Source organism: Panthera pardus, unplaced genomic scaffold (genome assembly GCF_024362965.1).
Source record: "Panthera pardus isolate Hobbes unplaced genomic scaffold, ASM2436296v1 HiC_scaffold_11, whole genome shotgun sequence".
Classification (NCBI taxonomy): Eukaryota; Metazoa; Chordata; class Mammalia; order Carnivora; family Felidae; genus Panthera; species Panthera pardus.
In genome coordinates, this window is record NW_026526666.1 from 20,781,862 (window position 1) to 20,800,944 (window position 19,083).

A 19,083-nucleotide genomic window follows, 5' to 3' on the forward strand; every position below is an offset into this window, starting at 1 on the left:
AAGCTGTGCAGGGCACAACCCGTTCAAAAGTACTCAGTGAACCTGACAGTTTCAGACAGCTAAATATCTAGCTTTTGGGGAGTCTTGCTTTGCAAAAGGGAACTCATTTATGGTGAGGTGGAGCTAAGGGCAAGAAATCAAGTCTCTATTAAGCATATCAGTTGTATGGTTCAAACTCTTGAAATAATAAGGCAGAGATGCATATAGTGATGAACTAGAGATGCATATAGTGATGAAACGAGGAATTCTATTACTGAGAAACATGGGGGGGGGGGGGAGACAGAAGCACAGGTGAGCAGAAACAAATAATGTTGAGTGATGCCAGTCTCAAAATTAATATGATTTGGAGTGTAATTTCTATGGCCCCAAAGTATTACAAAGCCATGCCCTACACACTGCCAACCTACTGATGAAGTTTAACTGACCACAGGATAGTATTATTAGAAACTAAAAAATGTCATCACATCTTTATTCAAGAGGAAAATGTTCAAAACTCAGTTTTTTAAAGGTCTCAGTGCCACTTTCTTCTTCCTTTCATTACAAATAACATAATTTGTTATAAACAAATAATTTGTTATTTGTTATAATTTTTTTCAATATATGAAATTTATTGTCAAATTGGTTTCCATACAACACCCAGTGCTCATCCCAAAAGGTGCCCTCCTCAATACCCATCACCCACCCCCCATCAACCCTCAGTTTGTTCTCAGTTTTTTTTTTTTAAATTTTTTTTTTTTTTTCAACGTATTTTATTTATTTTTGGGACAGAGAGAGACAGAGCATGAACGGGGGAGGGGCAGAGAGAGAGGGAGACACAGAATCGGAAACAGGCTCCAGGCTCTGAGCCATCAGCCCAGAGCCTGACGCGGGGCTCGAACTCACGGACCGCGAGATCGTGACCTGGCTGAAGTCGGACGCTTAACCGACTGCGCCACCCAGGCGCCCCAGTTTGTTCTCAGTTTTTAACAGTCTCTTATGCTTTGGCTCTCTCCCACTCTAACCTCTTTTTTTTTTTTTTCTTTCCCCTCCCCCATGGGTTTCTGTTAAGTTTCTCAGGATCCACATAAGAGTGAAACCATATGGTATCTGTCTTTCTCTGTATGGCTTATTTCACTTAGCATCACACTCTCCAGTTCCATCCACGTTGCTACAAAAGGCCATATTTCATCTTTCTCATTGCAATGTAGTACTCTATTGTGTATATAAACCACAATTTCTTTATCCATTCATCAGTTGATGGACATTTAGGCTCTTTCCATAATTTGGCTATTGTTGAGAGTGCTGCTATAAACATTGGGGTACAAGTGCCCCTATGCAACAGTACTCCTGTATCCCTTGGGTCAATTCCTAGCACTGCTATTGCTGGGTCATAGGGTAGGTCTATTTTTAATTTTCTGAGGAACCTCCACACTGCTTTCCAGAGCGGCTGCACCAATTTGCATTCCCACCAACAGTGCAAGAGGGTTCCCGTTTCTCCACATCCTCTACAGCATCGATAGTCTCCTGATTTGTTCATTTTGGCCACTGTGACTGGCGTGAGGTGATATCTGAGTGTGGTTTTGATTTGTATTTCCCTGATAAGGAGCGACGTTGAACATCTTTTCATGTGCCTGTTGGCCATCCGGATGTCTTCTTTAGAGAAGTGTCTATTCATGTTTTCTGCCCATTTCTTCACTGGGTTATTTGTTTTTTGGGTGTGGAGTTTGGTGAGCTCTTTATAGATTTTGGATACTAGCCCTTTGTCCGATATGTCATTTGCAAATATCTTTTCCCATTCCATTGGTTGCCTTTTAGTTTTGTTGGTTGTTTCCTTTGCTGTGCAAAAGCTTTTTATCTTCATAAGGTCCCAGTAATTCATTTTTGCTTTTAATTCCCTTGCCTTTGGGGATGTGTCGAGTAAGAGATTGCTACGGCTGAGGTCACAGAGGTCTTTTCCTGCTTTCTCCTCTAGGGTTTTGATGGTTTCCTGTCTCACATTCAGGTCCTTTATCCATTTTGAGTTTATTTTTGTGAATGGTGTGAGAAAGTGGTCTAGTTTCAACCTTCTGCATGTTGCTGTCCAGTTCTCCCAGCATCATTTGTTAAAGAGACTGTCTTTTTTCCATTGGATGTTCTTTCCTGCTTTGTCAAAGATGAGTTGGCCATACGTTTGTGGGTCTAGTTCTGGGGTTTCTATTCTATTCCATTGGTCTATGTGTCTGTTTTTGTGCCAATACCATGCATGCTGTCTTGATGATGACAGCTTTGTAGTAGAGGCTAAAGTCTGGGATTGTGATGCCTCCTGCTTTGGTCTTCTTCTTCAAAATTACTTTGGCTATTCGGGGCCTTTTGTGGTTCCATATGAATTTTAGGATTGCTTGTTCTAGTTTCGACAAGAATGCTGGTGCAATTTTGATTGGGATTGCATTGAATGTGTAGATAGCTTTGGGTAGTATTGACATTTTGACAATATTTATTCTTCCAATCCATGAGCAGGGAATGTCTTCCCATTTCTTTATATCTTCTTCAATTACCTTCATAAGCTTTCTATAGTTTTCAGCATACAAATCTTTTACATCTTTGGTTAGATTTATTCCTAGGTATTTTATGCTTCTTGGTGCCATTGTGAATGGGATCAGTTTCTTTATTTGTCTTTCTGTTGCTTCATTGTTAGTGTATAAGAATGCAACTGATTTCTGTACATTGATTTTGTATCCTGCAACTTTGCTGAATTCATGTATCAGTTCTAGCAGACTCTTGGTGGAGTCTATCGGATTTTCCATGTATAATATCATGTCATCTGCAAAAAGCGAAAGCTTGACTTCATCTTTGCCAATTTTGATGCCTTTGATTTCCTTTTGTTGTCTGATTGCTGATGCTAGAACTTCCAACACTATGTTAAACAACAGCGGTGAGAGTGGGCATTCCTGTCATGTTCCTGATCTCAGGGAAAAAGCTCTCAGTTTTTCCCCATTGAGGATGATGTTAGCTGTGGGCTTTTCATAAATGGCTTTTATGATCTTTAAGTATGTTCCTTCTATCCCGACGTTCTCAAGGGTTTTTATTAAGAAAGGGTGCTGCATTTTGTCAAAGGCCTTTTCTGCATCGATTGACAGGATCATATGGTTCTTCTCTTTTCTTTTATTAATGTGATGTATCACGTTGATTGATTTGCGAATGTTGAACCAGCCCTGCATCCCAGGAATGAATCCCACTTGATCATGGTGAATAATTCTTTTTATATGCTGTTGAATTCGATTTGCTAGTATCTTATTGAGAATTTTTGCATCCATATTCATCAGGGATATTGGCCTGTAGTTCTCTTTTTTTACTGGGTCTCTGTCTGGTTTAGGAATCAAAGTAATACTGGCTTCATAGAATGAGTCTGGAAGTTTTCCTTCCCTTTCTATTTCTTGGAATAGCTTGAGAAGGATAGGTATTATCTCTGCTTTAAACGTCTGGTAGAACTCCCCTGGGAAGCCATCTGGTCCTGGACTCTTATTTGTTGGGAGATTTTTGATAACCGATTCAATTTCTTCGCTGGTTATGGGTCTGTTCAAGCTTTCTATTTCCTCCTGATTGAGTTTGGAAGAGTGTGGGTGTTTAGGAATTTGTCCATTTCTTCCAGGTTGTCCAATTTGTTGGCATATAATTTTTCATAGTATTCCCTGATAATTGTTTGTATCTCTGAGGGATTGGTTGTAATAATCCCATTTTCATTCATGATTTTATCTGTTTGGGTCATCTCCCTTTTCTTTTTGAGAAGCCTGGCTAGAGGTTTGTCAATTTTGTTTATTTTTTCAAAAAACCAACTCTTGGTTTCGTTGATCTGCTCCACAGTTTTTTTAGATTCTATATTGTTTATTTCTGCTCTGATCTTTATTATTTCTCTTCTTCTGCTGGGTTTAGGCTGCCTTTGCTGTTCTGCTTCTATTTCCTTTAGGTGTGCTGTTAGATTTTGTATTTGGGATTTTTCTTGTTTCTTGAGATAGGCCTGGATTGCAATGTATTTTCCTCTCAGGACTGCCTTCGCTGCGTCCCAAAGTCTTTGCATTGTTGTATTTTCATTTTCGTTTGTTTCCGTATATTTTTAATTTCTTCTCTAATTGCCTGGTTGACCCACTCATTCTTTAATAAGGTGTTCTTTAACCTCCATGCTTTTGGAGGTTTTCCAGACTTCTTCCTGTGGTTGATTTCAAGCTTCATAGCATTGTGGTCTTAAAGTATGCATGGTATAATTTCAATTCTTGTAAACTTATGAAGGGCTGTTTTGTGACCCAGTATATGATCTATCTTGGAGAATGTTCCATGTGCACTTGAGAAGAAAGCATATTCTGTTGCTTTGGGATGCAGAGTTCTAAATATATCTGTCAAGTCCATCTGATCCAATGTATCATTCAGGGCCCTTGTGTCTTTATTGACCGTGTGTCTAGATGATCTATCCATTTCTGTAAGTGGAGTGTTAAAGTCCCCTGCAATTACCACATTCTTATCAATAAGGTTGCTTATGTTTATGAGTAATAGTTTTATATATTTGGGGGCTCTGGTATTCGGCGCATAGACATTTATAATTGTTAGCTCTTCCTGATGGATAGACCCTGTAATTATTATATAATGCCCTTCTTCATACTTGTTACAGCCTTTAATTGAAAGTCTAGTTTGTCTGATATAAGTATGGCTACTCCAGCTTTCTTTTGGCTTCCAGTAGCAAGATAGATAGTTCTCCATCCCCTCACTCTCAATCTAAAGGTGTCCTCAGGTCTAAAATGAGTCTCTTGTAGACAGCAAATAGATGGGTCTTGTTTTTTTATCCATTCTGATACCCTATGTCTTTTGGTTGGCACATTTAATCCATTTACATTCAGTGTTATTATAGAAAGATACGGGTTTAGAGTCATTGTGATGTCTGTATGTTTTATGCTTGTAGTGATGTCTCTGATACTTTGTCTCACAGGATCCCCCTTAGGATCTCTTGTAGGGCTGGTTTAGTGGTGACGAATTCCTTCAGTTTTTGTTTGTTTGGGAAGACCTTTATCTCTCTTTCTATTCTAAATGACAGACTTGCTGGATAAAGGATTCTCGGTTGCATATTTTTTCTGTTTAGCACACTGAAGATCTCGTGCCAATTCTTTCTGGCCTGCCAAGTTTCAAAAGAGAGATCAGTCACGAGTCTTATAGGTCTCCCTTTATATGTGAGGGCACGTTTATGCCTTGCTGCTTTAAGAATTTTCTCTTTATCCTTGTATTTTGCCAGTTTGACTATGATATGTCGTGCAGAAGATCGATTCAAGTTACGTCTGAAGGGAGTTCTCTGTGCCTTTTGGATTTCAATGCCTTTTTCCTTCCCCAGTTCAGGGAAGTTCTCAGCTATTATTTCTTCAAGTACCCCTTCAGCACCTTTCCCTCTCTCTTCCTCCTCTGGGATACCAACTATGTGTATATTATTTCTTTTTAGTGTATCACTTAGTTCTCTAATTTTCCCCTCATACTCCTGCATTTTTTTATCTTTCTCTCAGCTTCCTCTTTTTCCATAACTTTATCTTCTAGTTCACCTATTCTCTCCTCTGCCTCTTCAATCCGAGCCGTCGTCGTTTCCATTTTGTTTTGCATTTCGTTTAAAGCGCTTTTCAGCTCCTCGTGACTGTTCCTTAGTCCCTTGATCTCTGTAGCAAGAGATTCTCTGCTGTCCTCTATACTGTTTTCAAGCCCAGCGATTAATTTGATGACTATTATTCTAAATTCACTTTCTGTTATATTACTTAAATCCTTTCTGATCAGTTCATTAGCTGTTGTTATTTCCTGGAGATTCTTCTGAGGGGAATTCTTCCGTTTGGTCATTTTGGATAGTCCCTGGAGTGGTGAGGACCTGCAGGGCACTTCCCTTGTGCTGTGGTGTATAACTGGAGTTGGTGGGCGGGGCCGCAGTCAGACCTGATGCCTGCCCCCAGCCCACCGCTGGGGCCACAGTCAGACTGGTGTGTGTCTTCTCTTCCCCTCTCCTAGGGGCGGGATTCACTGTGGGGTGGTGTGGCCCGTCTGGGCTACTTGCACACTGCCAGGCTTGTGGTGCTGGGGATCTGGCGTATTAGCTGGGGTGGGTAGGCAAGGTGCACGGGGGCAGGAGGGGCAGGCTTAGCTTGCTTCTCCTTAGGTGATCCACTTCAGGAGGGGCCCTGTGGCAGGGGGAGGGAGTCAGATCCGCTGCCGGAGGTTTGGCTCCGCAGAAGCACAGAGTTGGGTGTTTGCGCGGAGCGAGCAAGTTCCCTGGCAGGAACTGGTTCCCTTTGGGATTTTGGCTGGGTGATGGGCGAGGGAGATGGCACTGGCCAGCGCCTTTGTTCCCCGCCAAGCTGAGCTCTGTCGTCCGGGGGCTCAGCAGCTCTCCCTTCCTTTGTCTTCCAGCCTTCCCGCTTTCTGAGCAGAGCTGTTAACTTATGACCTCCCAGACGGTAAGTTGCGCTTGCTGTCGAAACACAGTCCGTCCGGCCCCTCCGCTTTTGCCAGCCAGACTCGGGGCCTCTGCTTGGCTGGCAGGCTGCCCCTCCGCCCCGGCTCCCTCCCGCCAGTCCGTGGAGCACGCACCGCCTCGCCACCCTTCCTACCCTCTTCCGTGGGCCTCTCGTCTGCGCTTGGCTCCGGAGACTCCGTTCTGCTAATCCTCTGGCGGTTTTCTGGGTTATTTAGGCAGGTGTAGGTGGAATCTAAGTGATCAGCAGGACGCGCGGTGAGCCCAGCGTCCTCCTATGCCGCCATCTTCCAAGCACCCCATGTTATAATTTTTAAAAGCTTTAAGTATTAGCCTGGAAATCCATGTCTTCTGAATACCAAATATTCTAATCGCAAATTCACTTTTTTTTTTTTGGGAGGGAGGATGGTCCTGAAGTGCAATCTGACCAGAGCACATAGAAGTTGTGTAAACAACCAGCCAGAGAAAATCTTTAGTAGGCCTTTTGACACATACTTTACTCATCTTATTTAATCCTCACAAGAACCCTAAAGACAGTAATTATTTACACTGGCAGATAACACTTACTGAATGACTACTAAGTACAAGACACTGTTCAAAGCACTTTGTATGGACTATGACCTCATTTAAGCCACATGACAATCCTATGAGAGAAGTACTTTAATTATCTGCATTTGTATAGTTCTGTAGTCTGACTCCAAAGCCCAAGCTCTTACCCACAGCTTTTTACTGCTTTTGCAATTGACTTACATGGAATAAACAATATTTTTGATATTACTGTTAGAATTCCATCAACTATTATTTAATGAATAACTTAAAAGGAGCAGTAACGAGAGAAGAAAAGATAGGATTAAAATTGATTCTATGTAAGCCTGGATCCCAATAAGCCATTATTTTCAGAAAATTTAATGAGCTCTTATAATAAGTTGTTAAAAAATGCTAAAAAGAAACAATGCTATTCAAAGAATCGGAAAATATTAATGCAAAATAAACCAAAAAAACAAATAAAATCAAGTAAAATGCAGGGAAATTAAGATTAGAATAAATCATATCCTATGCCTGCCTAGGATTTAGAAAATGCAAACCAAATCCACCCGAAGAAAATTAAGCTTGTGGGAATTCTGCAATTTGATATAGGCAGGGGTTTAATTTTGGTTGAAAATGTTTCTAGATTTATCATGGAAAAAAAAATCACTCTACGTACAGTAAGTGACCATGCTGCTAAATTTGAGTAACTCAAGGTCTACATAGTTTATTAGTGTACATATTTAATCACAACTAATATGGTTTAAAAAATTTACATTCTGGTTATGTTAATTTCCAGGCTTCAGGGATTATTATACTGCTCATTTTCATATTAAAATCTTTTAAAGGAGGTAAGGTAGGGAAGGAGGAGGAAGAGGAAGAGACTTACTACTGAAGTTTAGATCAGGAAGTAAAACAAAGGCCACAAAGTGCAAAGAGCCCAGGTATGTGTAAGTAAGCTTTTTTTTCCCTTTGTTTCTAACCCGTTTTTATACCTGGTGATTTCTTCCTCCAAAGTCTATTGCTAAAAAGGTAGAATCAGGGATACACACTTTCAGTCTTCTTATGTTAAACAACTACACAAATTAAGAATTCATCCAACTATATACTTATGATTTTGAGGACTTTGCTATATGTAAGGTATATCCTGTCTCCATGCCATTCTTTTGCTCAACTTTCTTTGTGAGATTCATTCATGTTGTTTTGTGTAACAGTAGCTCATTCATTCTTTTTACTGTATAGTATTGTATGAATGTACCACAACTATCCTTTTAATTGCTGTTGGGGATCTAGAAAATTTTTAGATCCCAAATGAACACCTTTTCTGCTCACTATATTTCATGTACTAAAATATTACTTGTGTATTAGCCATCTTATACTTTAGGTATTAGCAAATTACCAGGCAACAATTATTTGGTGCTAACCACGTCTACAATGCTGAACTCTGTGCCACAATGATACAAAGACAGTTTTTTTCAGAAAGAGCACCTCAGAGTATAACAATGTTCGCCTAAGATGACATTTTGTGAATCAATAAAGTATAGTATCTAAAGGATTGATCTATAATTAATGAACTCATATAATTATTTCATAGAATTATTGTGAAGTGGGAAAAAGAACAAGAACCAATCTAAGTGGGATGGAGAACACTAATTCTCATAATCTGATAGACTCTGCAGATAAGAATAAAATTAATTTCAAACTCTGTTACCTGTCAATGTTTATTGAGTCTTTACCAATTGCCAGGTACTATGCTAAGCCCTTTATATGTATTCTTTCATTTATCCTCACAATAGTCCTATGAGAGGTGGTACCATTATCTCTATTTCACAGATGAAGCGACTTGAGATTTAGAAAGGCAATAACAGAACTACTGAGTGGAAACTCCTGGACTTAAGCCAAAGTCTCAATGACATTAAAATATTTTATTTATTTATTTTGTAATGTTTATTTATATTTGAGAGAGAGAGAGACAGACAGACAGAATGTGAGCAGGAGAGGGGCAGAGAGAGAAGAAGAGAGAGAGAATCCCAAGCAGACTCCATGCTCAGCATGGAACCCAACTCGGGACTTGATCTCACGACCCTGAGATCATGACCTGAGCAGAAATCAAGAGTTGCACGCTCAACCAACTGAGCCATCCAGGCACCCCTCAACATATATCTACTGAGCACATGCCAAACACTGTTCACATTAGTAAACCAAATGGAAAAAAAAATTTCCTGCCTTTGTAGTGTTTATATTCTAGGAAGACACTGACAATAAAAATGGACACAACAAATAAGTAAATCACACAGTTACATTAGAAGGTGAACAGTGCTATAGGGGAAAGGAGCAGATGAAGTAATTGGAAGTGTACAGTTTTGCAGCTTTTGTAGCAGGAGGTGACTGAGATGTAGGACAGTGGTCTAGTGACTGGGAGCATGTGACTAATATAGAGGCTGGTAGGCCCCTTTTCAAAAATTTTGGCTTTTGAATGAAGGGGAAACCACCCTCCTTCTCCTGACAAATCTTGGCTAATTGTGATATGACTCCCTAAATAAATCTTAAAAGGGCACTGTGTAGTTGTTTAAACATAGGAAGAACAAAACTATGTATCTCTGGTTCTACCTTTTTAGCAGCAGACTCTGGAGAAAGAAACCATCAAATATAAAAATGGGTTAGAAACAAAGGAAAAAAGCTTACTTATACACACACACACATGCACACGTGAGCGCGCGCGTGCGCGCACACACACACACACACACACACACACTCAAGAGTAAATATCCTAGGGAGCTACTTTACACAAAAACACAGGTCTCCAGGCAACTTTCTTAAAATCAGTCCACATGGTTACTCTCAACCTATTAAGCCTGCATTAATAACAACAATAAAAAATCCTGTATTTTTCACAGAAAATACTTCTAGATTTTTTATTTTAGTATTACACATTTTACATGATCAGATGATGTAAAACATATAGATGAGTAAATAAAATCACTGAATAAAGTGATTTTTTTCCTAAGCCAATGCACATCAGAATAACTTCAAATCTTGTCTTAATCTTAGTAAACAGAACTTCCCTAACACCATGCTATCTTCAATTATCACTTACTTGTGAATTGATAGAAAATAATGGCTATCAATCAATCTGAGATGTCTAAGCTCTACAAATATTAATCGAGATATCCTCTAACAATGAGGCAATCTCTGGGAACATGGAGATTAAAAGGCCAGCTTCAGAGTAAAATAATATTCTCTTCACAATAAGGTCACATGGAGTTTACCCAGTAGCCCTGATGTCTTCTTTTCAATAGGCAAACAATTAGCTGAAATAGGAAAATTGAAGGATGACTTCTTTTAGATGTAAGTTAATCATGATTTGTTCATAATGTAATGCAGTGTCCCCACTTTAAAATATAACTACTATATGGTGTGTTTATGACAATGGAATGGAAAAGCCATCAGTATTAACTTCTTATGACTATCTATATCTTTCACATTTTATGACTACTGCCTGAAGGTCACAGATTAGATATAAGGAAGAATTTCTGACAGTGTGGGTATAAAAATGAGTTACTGACAAAGGTTATGAAAACAGCTTAAAGATCTTTCAGGAAAAGCATAAATGTTCACCCTGAGGGATGATTTGGTACTCTCCTACCTGCAAGCGGAATATAAAGAAGAAAACTCTCTAGGCCTTGTTATTCTTTTTTTTTTTTTTTCTTTTTAATGTTTATTTTTGAGAGAGAGTACAAGTGGGAAAGGGGCAGAGAGAGAGGGAGACACAGAATCTGAAGCAGGCTCCAGGCTCTGCGCTGTCAGCACAGAGCCTGATGCGGGGCTCAAACTCAGACTGAGAGATCATGACCTGAGCTGAAGTCTGATGCTTAACCAACTGAGCTACCCATGTGCCCCTATCCTTGTTATTCTTTAAACTAAAACTAAAAAGGCTTTCATTTCATCCTTTTCTTTTTTTTTTTTAAGCCCTAGAATCACAGTTCTTTATAACCACCCCCCTGCCTTCCCCCCCCCAGATGTGAGATTCAAACTTGCAATGGCATTACAAATATGTATTCTGACTAACTGCTTTCATTATCATCAAAATAAGGTATGTTTTGTTAATCTGTTTACCTAGATGAGGGGGTTATCTTTCATGCAAAATGCAATCAATATGTGTACTTACGTCTGCAACTCCCTTGGAAATGCATCAAAAAATAAGATGGGTTGATGGATGGATGAATGGATAAACATGTGATAAAACAAATACAGCACAATGTTAACAACTATAGAACAAACCTAAGAGGTGACTATATGGATGTTTATTATAAAACTGTTTCAACTTTTCTAAGTGTTTGAAGTTTTTAATAATAAATTATTGAGGGAAATGCAATCATATTTGAAACTGTTTTAAATGGTAAGAGAGAAATGTCCAAATCACACAGAATAATTCTGCAAAAAAACAGCAAGAGTTTGCTGGTTATATTTGTTGAGTTGCAGAGATTTGCATAACACCTTTACTTTATCTCCAGAAAAGTTCCTAAATTTACACTCTTATTGAGAAATGAAGGCAGGTAAAAAGGTTTAAGAATTCTATAGGGAAAGCAGTTCCTTTGACTGAATTCTGAAGAGCAAAAACTGAAATTGCTTCCATATCTAAAAAGAATATTTCTTTACCTACCCAGAATAACTTCATTTTCAATACAGATTTCCTAAAAGGAGATAGACAACACCTTCCTTTTGATTAATTATTCCTTTTGACATTGCCTTTTCACTGTAAATCTACCTGGAATTACCCAAAGCAAATCTGACAACAAAAACATGATCAGTACATTGGAAAGCTTACCTACTCAACAGGGTGCATATGAAGTATATGTGAACTGTGTCATAAACCTTTTAACGTAAATAACTTTCTGAAGTGGCATAAGTGAGGCATTGTTTTTGTTTGACATTCCATCAACGACTTTTTGGGAGTCATCTAAAATATACCACACCCTGCATTTATTTCATAAAGATAGGAAACTACACCATAATTCAAAGAAATTGCTCAGCTACTAGTGTATACATAAATGATCTATTTAATAATTATTTACTGAATACCTACTATGTGACAGACACTGCACTAAGTGTACCTTGGGTAACTGTGTAATATAAGATACAATTGTGTAATTGTGTAATATAAGATACAGGCCCTAACTTTATGAAATTGATGGTTTGGTTAAGGAAGATACACAAATGGACAATTATAAAACACTTAAGTTGATTGATAAGTATATGCATACAGTATTATTGTAATTACAAGGAGATACTCAACCCTACCTCAGGGATCTCTGGGAAGGACTCCTAAACTTAGTCTTAAAGAGTGAGCAGTGGCCTAGATAGGAGAGAATGGGAGAGAATATTCAATGCAGAGGTGGCAGCCTGACTAAAGTCACAGAGGCACAAAGGGAGAATGTTGTGGGCACAGAAGAGTAGTGCCAGAGTAAAAGCTCGTGGTATGGAGTGGAGAGACATGAGGCTAGAGAGAGGTAGGCAGAGGTCATTCCAGGGATGATCCTGTGGGATATTTTGAAGAGCCTGGACTTTTTCTTGGCCTCAAAAGGATTTTTAGAAGGGAATGACATTTTCAGATTGTATCCTAGCTAGATCTCTCTGGCCCCTAGAAGTATGAATGTGCGGGAGACATGGTGACCAGCTGCAAGAGTGATATGAAGACCTAAAGAAAGACTGCGACAGTAGGTAAGGTTTCTACCAAGAGAGGCAGATATGTTAGACTGAATGGGGGGTAACTTCCACGTGTCTGGCTTGCATAAGTCTGTAGTTGATAATGCCTTCCATCCAAAGTAGATAATACAGAAGGAAAGCCAAGTTGAAAGGGAAGAAGATGGATTCAGCTTTGAATGTGATATGTCTCTGGGTTATCTAGGTGATTTCCAGCAGAAAGTTAAATATAGGAGGCTGAAGGGGAGGTCTAAATGGGAGATTAAAATCTGAGTCAGCAAAATACTAGAGATACCCAAAATTATTGAGAGTGAATATTCAGGGTTTTATTTTGTTTTTGCTTTTAATTGTAGCCATTCTTTTATTACTGTTTTTATTTTTGAGAGAGAGAGAGACAGAGACAGAGGGTCACAGAGTGAGGGGGCCAGAGGATCTCAAGTGGGCTCTGTGCTGACAGCAGCAAACCGGATGCAGATGTGGGGGGCCTGAACTCACAAACTGTGAGACCATGACCTGAGACAAAGTCGGATACTTGACTGATAAGTCAGATGCTTGACTGACTGAGCCACCCAGGTCCTCCAATTTCAGCCATTCTAATAGGAATATACTAGATTCTCACCGTGGTTTTAATTTTTATTTTCCTAATGTCTAATGATGTGGCTTATTTGATGTTAGTGTAGCCTCTTTGGGGATCTGTTTACCTTATTCTCTGGGAGATTCTTTTTCAAATTCTTTGCCTACTTAAAAAATTAAGTTGTTTTCTTATTTTTACCTTTTGAGAGTTATTTATGCATTCCTGATACAAATCCTTTACCGGATACATGTTTTGCAAATGTTTTCTTCCAGTGTGTGGCTTCAACAATGTCTTTTGAAGAACATATGTTTTATCTCTCTGAACTTCAATTTCTCAATTTTTCTTTTCTACATCATGCTTCTGGAGTTGCACCTGAGGAGTCTTTGCCTAAATAAGATCACAAATATTTTCTCCTATTCTCTCTCTAGGTAAAGTTTTATTGTTTTGTTTTCCATATAGTTTATATGTACATCTATGATCCATTTGAATTAATTTTTGTTTATGGTATGAAGAATGGATGGATGTAATGAAACTGGATAGAATCAGTCATGAAGAGTGTATTGAATGTGAAGTGCAAAGGGTGGATGGAGCCTAGGAAAAAACATAAAATTAAGGGTTAAGTAACAGGTATTGGGCAAAAAAAGACACAAGGCATTGTCTGAGAAGCAGCAGGAAAATTCTGAATAATCAACACTGCCTAAGATAAACAATGGAAACTGTCTTCTTAACTTGGATGAGGTCACTAGTGACCTTACCAACAGCATTTACAGTCAAAACAAACCATTTCGATACCGGAACTACATCTAACTAACTACTTTATAGGAATTCCCCCTGTGGAAGCAAGAAGTCTGAAATTCCTGAGCACTCTTAAAGGTCACTTGGAAAGGCACGGGGCGGGGGGGGGGGGGGGGGGGGGGACGGGGGGAGGGACGGGACGAGAGGGCGGCTCTGGGCTTCCCGACACTGAGGATGGCTGAGGCATATCCCAGTCACGCCCCTCGGGGCACTCCGGCATGAGGTCTTGGGGTTGGGGACAAACCCCAGGAATTACCGCCCCGCTAGGAAATCAGAATCACACTGATGGCCGGGTTTGGCTACACTGACACCTCATCAGGGAAGTAGCTGGTTAAACGGCAGCGCAATGCAAAGGCGAGGATGGAAATCTCTGCACTAGGGCAATCCCGAGCAAATTAGGGAAGTCCGTCCCACACGTCACCCGTTCTCGTGACCGAAGGAGAAAAGGCGTAACGCGCCGCGCTGCGCTACCCAACCTCGGGTCCAGCTCCTCCCAGGCAAAGAGCTCCTGCACTTACCCTGTCCTAGGTTGGGGATGTGTAAAGCCACTGGCTAAGGGGATCGCAGGTGCTCCTCGTCCTTTCCCAGGGCCATGCTGGGGACTCTAGACAGACTGCCCGACCGACTGACCTTTCGCTTCCCCACCCTAGCAGTGGGCGGGTCACTTCTGGCGCAGCCGGCAGATCTCCCCCACCCCACCCGCAGAGGCCGGCTTGCCCGCCCCTCCAGCTAGTCGTAAAGTGCAGTAAAGGCGCTGACGTTTTGCGGCACCGTCGGTGAGGCCGGCGGCGTGGATTTTCTCTGTGCGCGAATCCTCGCTTTCGGTAGCTATATTTTCGGAAAGGCTGCTTTTAGGCTTTTGGGGACCCAACTACAATTCTCTCTAGGGTAATTGTGTGCTCCTAGGTTGGTGTAACGAGAAAATGCGGGGTAGGGTTGTTTACAAACATTCATTCCAATCCTCATGTAAGAGGCGTTGAGTGAGGTTCTCAGACCTCGCTCGTGACTTGCCGTCTCTCCTCCGGCTGTTTTGGTTTTCAGTTTCCATGTTCATCACTAGATTTTAGATATCCTCAGTGTAGCTGACACATGTTTTTCTTGTTCGCTTCGTCCTGCAGTCTCCCTGGACTTTGAAATGCTTTACCTGATCGGCCTGGGCCTGGGCGATGCCAAGGACATCACAGTCAAGGGCCTGGAAGTTGTTAGACGCTGCAGTCGGGTGTATCTGGAAGCCTATACCTCAATCCTGACTGTAGGGAAGGAAGTCTTGGTAGGTGCTTAAGGATCTCCAGTCCTGGGAAGAAAGCTAACAGCTGATTTTCATTACACTAAGCTGAACGCACTTTTCAGGTCTGCTTGTTGAAACCTTTTAAAACCCATCCCCTGCTCATTAAGGATCTGAGGAGTACAAGAATGGAAATAATACAACAACCAAGTGACTTGGAAAATGAAAGGGTGCTTTTGTCTTACTTTACAAGTCTAATTTTGTGGTTTTCTCCAGTAAATAGGAAAGGAAAGTTACTTTACACTCCTGGGGATAGTTCTCAAAATCCCTTATTTCATGAGATAGTCCATTTTTTTCTGAGTTGAGGGCTAATGAGGTACTGACATAGCCTTAATGAGTTGGTTATATATTCAGAAACCACGCTGAAAGCTTCTCCCTTTGAAGTATTTCCATAGGGAATGGTAATCGCCTTTCTGTCTGTATCCTATCCAGAGACGGCTTACCTTTAAAAAGACTCCCCGTAAGGCTTATACACGTACTCTTGTGTATACTGAATAAGCCTGGGACTTAATAAACTTAGGATTTGTTAATTTATCATGCATTTAGCTGGCTCTTGTTAAGGGCTCAGTACATTTTGGAGGAGGGGTTAAGTAGTTCATGTCCATTGTCAAACTCCAAATGGCATGTAAATTAAGATGAACAGAGTGTTGGACGTGTTATAGGAGGAGGGAGAGGATTTTAGAATTGTCTGGTCTATCAAGGCTTCTAAACAAAAAAAAATGACCTAGAGAATTTCAGGTCTAATGCCCTCTCAAATTCACAGCCCAGGGAATTCTGGTCTCAGAGTTATAAGGAATTAAGGACTGCTACTTGAATTGGTATTGATATGAAAGTTGCATCTAACGACCAGCTTTGATTCGTTGACTCTGGTTTGTTAGGATGGAAGCAAATTGTCTAAGCTCAAGATAATAAGTATTCCTCTCTTACCAGTAATTAAGGAAAACTAGAATGGACTTAAATTCATCTAAGAGAGTAGAGACAAATAAAACAAATCAGCATTTTTTAGGGTAAGATGTCAGGATTTAGCATAGAGGAAAGTTTGGACCTGACTTGAAATCTTCTCTGTTACATGTTACCATGTAATCTTGGACAAGTCCTTTAACTTTAGTTTTTTACTTTGTGAAATGGGGATAAGAATGCTCACCTCATAGGTTCTTAATGTAGTGCCTGTCACGAAAGTCTCCAGAAATGGTAGTTGTTGATAGGCACATTTCTGGATTTATCTAAACCTCAATTATCTCATTTGTGACAATAGAGATAATAACCAATTGGAGATTTTATTAAGGTAGGGTTTTATTAAGATGATATATTTGAGGTGGCTCAGTTGGTGAAACGTCCAACTCTTGATTTCCACTCAAGTTATGATCTCATGGTTTGTCAGAGCCCCATTTCGGGGCTCTGTCTCACAGACTGCCCTGTAAGCACAGAGCCTGCTTGGGATATTCTCTCTCTCTCTCTCTCTCTCTCTCTCTCTCTCTCTCTCTCTTTCTCTCTGCTTGAGTTCTTTCTCAAAATAAATAAACATTAAAAAAATAACTTAAAAAAAAGATGATATATTTGAAAGTGCTTTGTAAATTTTAAGTGCTAACTAAATGGTAATGTTGGTTGCTGTAATTTTTTCAAGTATTCTTTTCCCAAAAATGTAGAATTCGGGCTGGGCCCAACCTCACCTACAGGTAAATTATGTGTTCTTTGTTAAGGTGCTGGAATATCCATTTCTCTACAATAATAAGTGCTAATATTAATAGAATACTTACTATGTACTGTTCTAAGTGCTTTATATGTGGAACAGGATTATTATTCTATAATTACTGTTCACAGTTTACAGGCACAAAGAAACTTGCCCAAGGTCATACACATAATGAGTGATAGAGCCAGAATATGAGCCGAGGCAGTCCTGAGTTGAGAACCACCACTCTTCACCTTTGTAACATACAGTGTCTCTGTATACTCAGGGATAGATCATAGCTTCACAGAATAATAATTTCAGAGAAAGGTAGCATTCAAGCAAAATGGTGAATTTTGAATCTTCTTATCACAAAATTCCATCAGTCTGTTCTTCATGACCTTCTCCAGGTCTTTAGTTCATGTTTTTCCCTGAGCAACTTTCTGTGTGACATCAGCCACCTTTAGTGACTCTTTTCTAGAATAAGTTAAGGTATAAATAAATAAATAAATAAATTCATGCCTTATATTGCCCAGTAAAATGTCAGAGCCACTTTCTCTTCAGTGACTTCCTTTTTGTTTTTTCATTTCTACCTTTTTCTTTCTTTAAACAAATTGATTTTTAAAAATTGTTGACACGTGCTCACACCTGTATGTACAATCTAGTCTCAATAACTGGATAATTATTACACAGTGCATAAAAAAGATTGGAAAAACCTATTTTCTGCAGTGAACATGTGCTTTCTTTTATCAATAATAACACAAAATTATGAAAGCCATATATAGATGTTACTAAACAAATCTGGAATCTATCTATTCTTACATTGAAAGCTATTGTTTTCAAATTGCCAAACAGGTAGTATTGTTTATATGTTCTGTAGTATTCAAAAGTTCATTAAACTAGAGACAGTGAATCCAGGGAAGAGTTTTAGTTTTGTTATATACACTTTGAATTTCTTTAGGCGCTTTCTGTGAATAAATTATGATCTTCTATGCCGATTTGGTGTAATACACTTGTAGTGCCTTATACAAAGAAGTAAAAGGTATGGCCTTTGTTCTCAAGTGGTTCATGATTTATCTGTGTTATACCCAGGAAAACATAAATAATAAAGGAAGATTTAAATAACAATTCATGACAACAGTGAAAGAAGCTATAAAATGATATTGCTGGGAAGAACTTAGATGACCTTACTTAAGCCAGTGCTCTTGTTTTCATGAATTAGGAGAAGCTGCCTTACATAATAAATAATTACTAGTTATTAATTCTAATTGAAATCCATATAAGAAAGAAGATCACTTCATGGGGCACCTGGGTGGCTCAGTTTGGTTAAGCATTCAACTTCAGCTCAGGTCGATCTTACAGTGCATGAGTTTGAGCCCCATATCAGGCTCTGCTGTCAGAGCAGAGCCTGCTTCAGATCCTATGTCTTCCTCTCTCTCTCTGTCCCTCCCTGCTTGCGCTCTCTCAAAAATAAACAAACATTAAAAAAAGAAAAAAAGATCACTTCAGTCCATGGTGGTCAAGGGAGACTACAGAATAGATGGAATTTAAGCTGTGTCTTAAAATAATGCATCCCAATCTTTTTGTTTTATTTCTTTTGTTTTCATAGTCTAGATTGAAAATGGCAATATTTGCACAGCTCCGCAGGGTAAATAGAGAAAGCAGCTATGGCCAAAAGGAGCTAACTTTGGGGCTTTAGCCACCCTGCAAAAAGCAGAGGAGATCACTAAGCTCTGCCTGTCTATGGCTTATTTATGATACATGGGATGTTTTGTAATCAACCAAGGTTCTGTGACTTTGGACAATCAGTTAACTTTTCTGTGGTCTTTTTCTTATCTCTAAAACAGGGATAAAAATAGGGGCTATCTCATAGATTATAACGAAGATTCAATGAATTCATAGGCGTAAGTTCTTAGAACTATGCCTGACCCCAGAGTGATCCTAATGTAAATATACTATAAATGTTGTTATTGTAGATAAGACTTGGCAAAGGGAAGAGAAAGAGACAGTTATTATAGATAAGATTTGGTAAAGGGAAGAGAAAGAGCATAGTGTTCTTTACTGGAGAAAAAATAATTGTGAGCAAAAGC

General features: G+C 39.5%; 1 protein-coding gene and 1 long non-coding RNA gene across 8 annotated transcripts in view; one reads left to right on the forward strand and one right to left on the reverse strand.

The window, feature by feature from the left end:
- Window positions 1-14,739, reverse strand: part of LOC109271935 (uncharacterized) — a 196,464-nt gene extending 181,725 nt beyond the window's left edge. For 2 of the 3 annotated variants that reach the window (XR_002082173.2, XR_002082172.2), the window contains exon 1: window positions 14,561-14,739. This is a non-coding gene — a long non-coding RNA (uncharacterized LOC109271935). The remainder of the gene's footprint in view (window positions 1-14,560) is intronic. The other variant, XR_002082174.2, reaches the window with a different exon arrangement.
- DPH5 (diphthamide biosynthesis 5) overlaps window positions 14,733-19,083 on the forward strand; it is a 52,043-nt gene continuing 47,692 nt past the window's right edge. For 4 of the 5 annotated variants that reach the window (XR_002082170.2, XR_002082171.2, XM_019457644.2 and 1 more), the window contains exons 1-2: window positions 14,733-14,866; window positions 15,161-15,312. Coding sequence is in view for 3 of the 5 variants with exons in the window: in XM_019457644.2 (XP_019313189.1) it covers window positions 15,178-15,312 (135 nt within the window). In the remaining 2 variants the exon portion in view is untranslated. Of the gene's footprint in view, window positions 14,931-15,160; window positions 15,313-19,083 lie in introns of all 5 variants that reach the window. The other variant, XM_019457645.2, reaches the window with a different exon arrangement.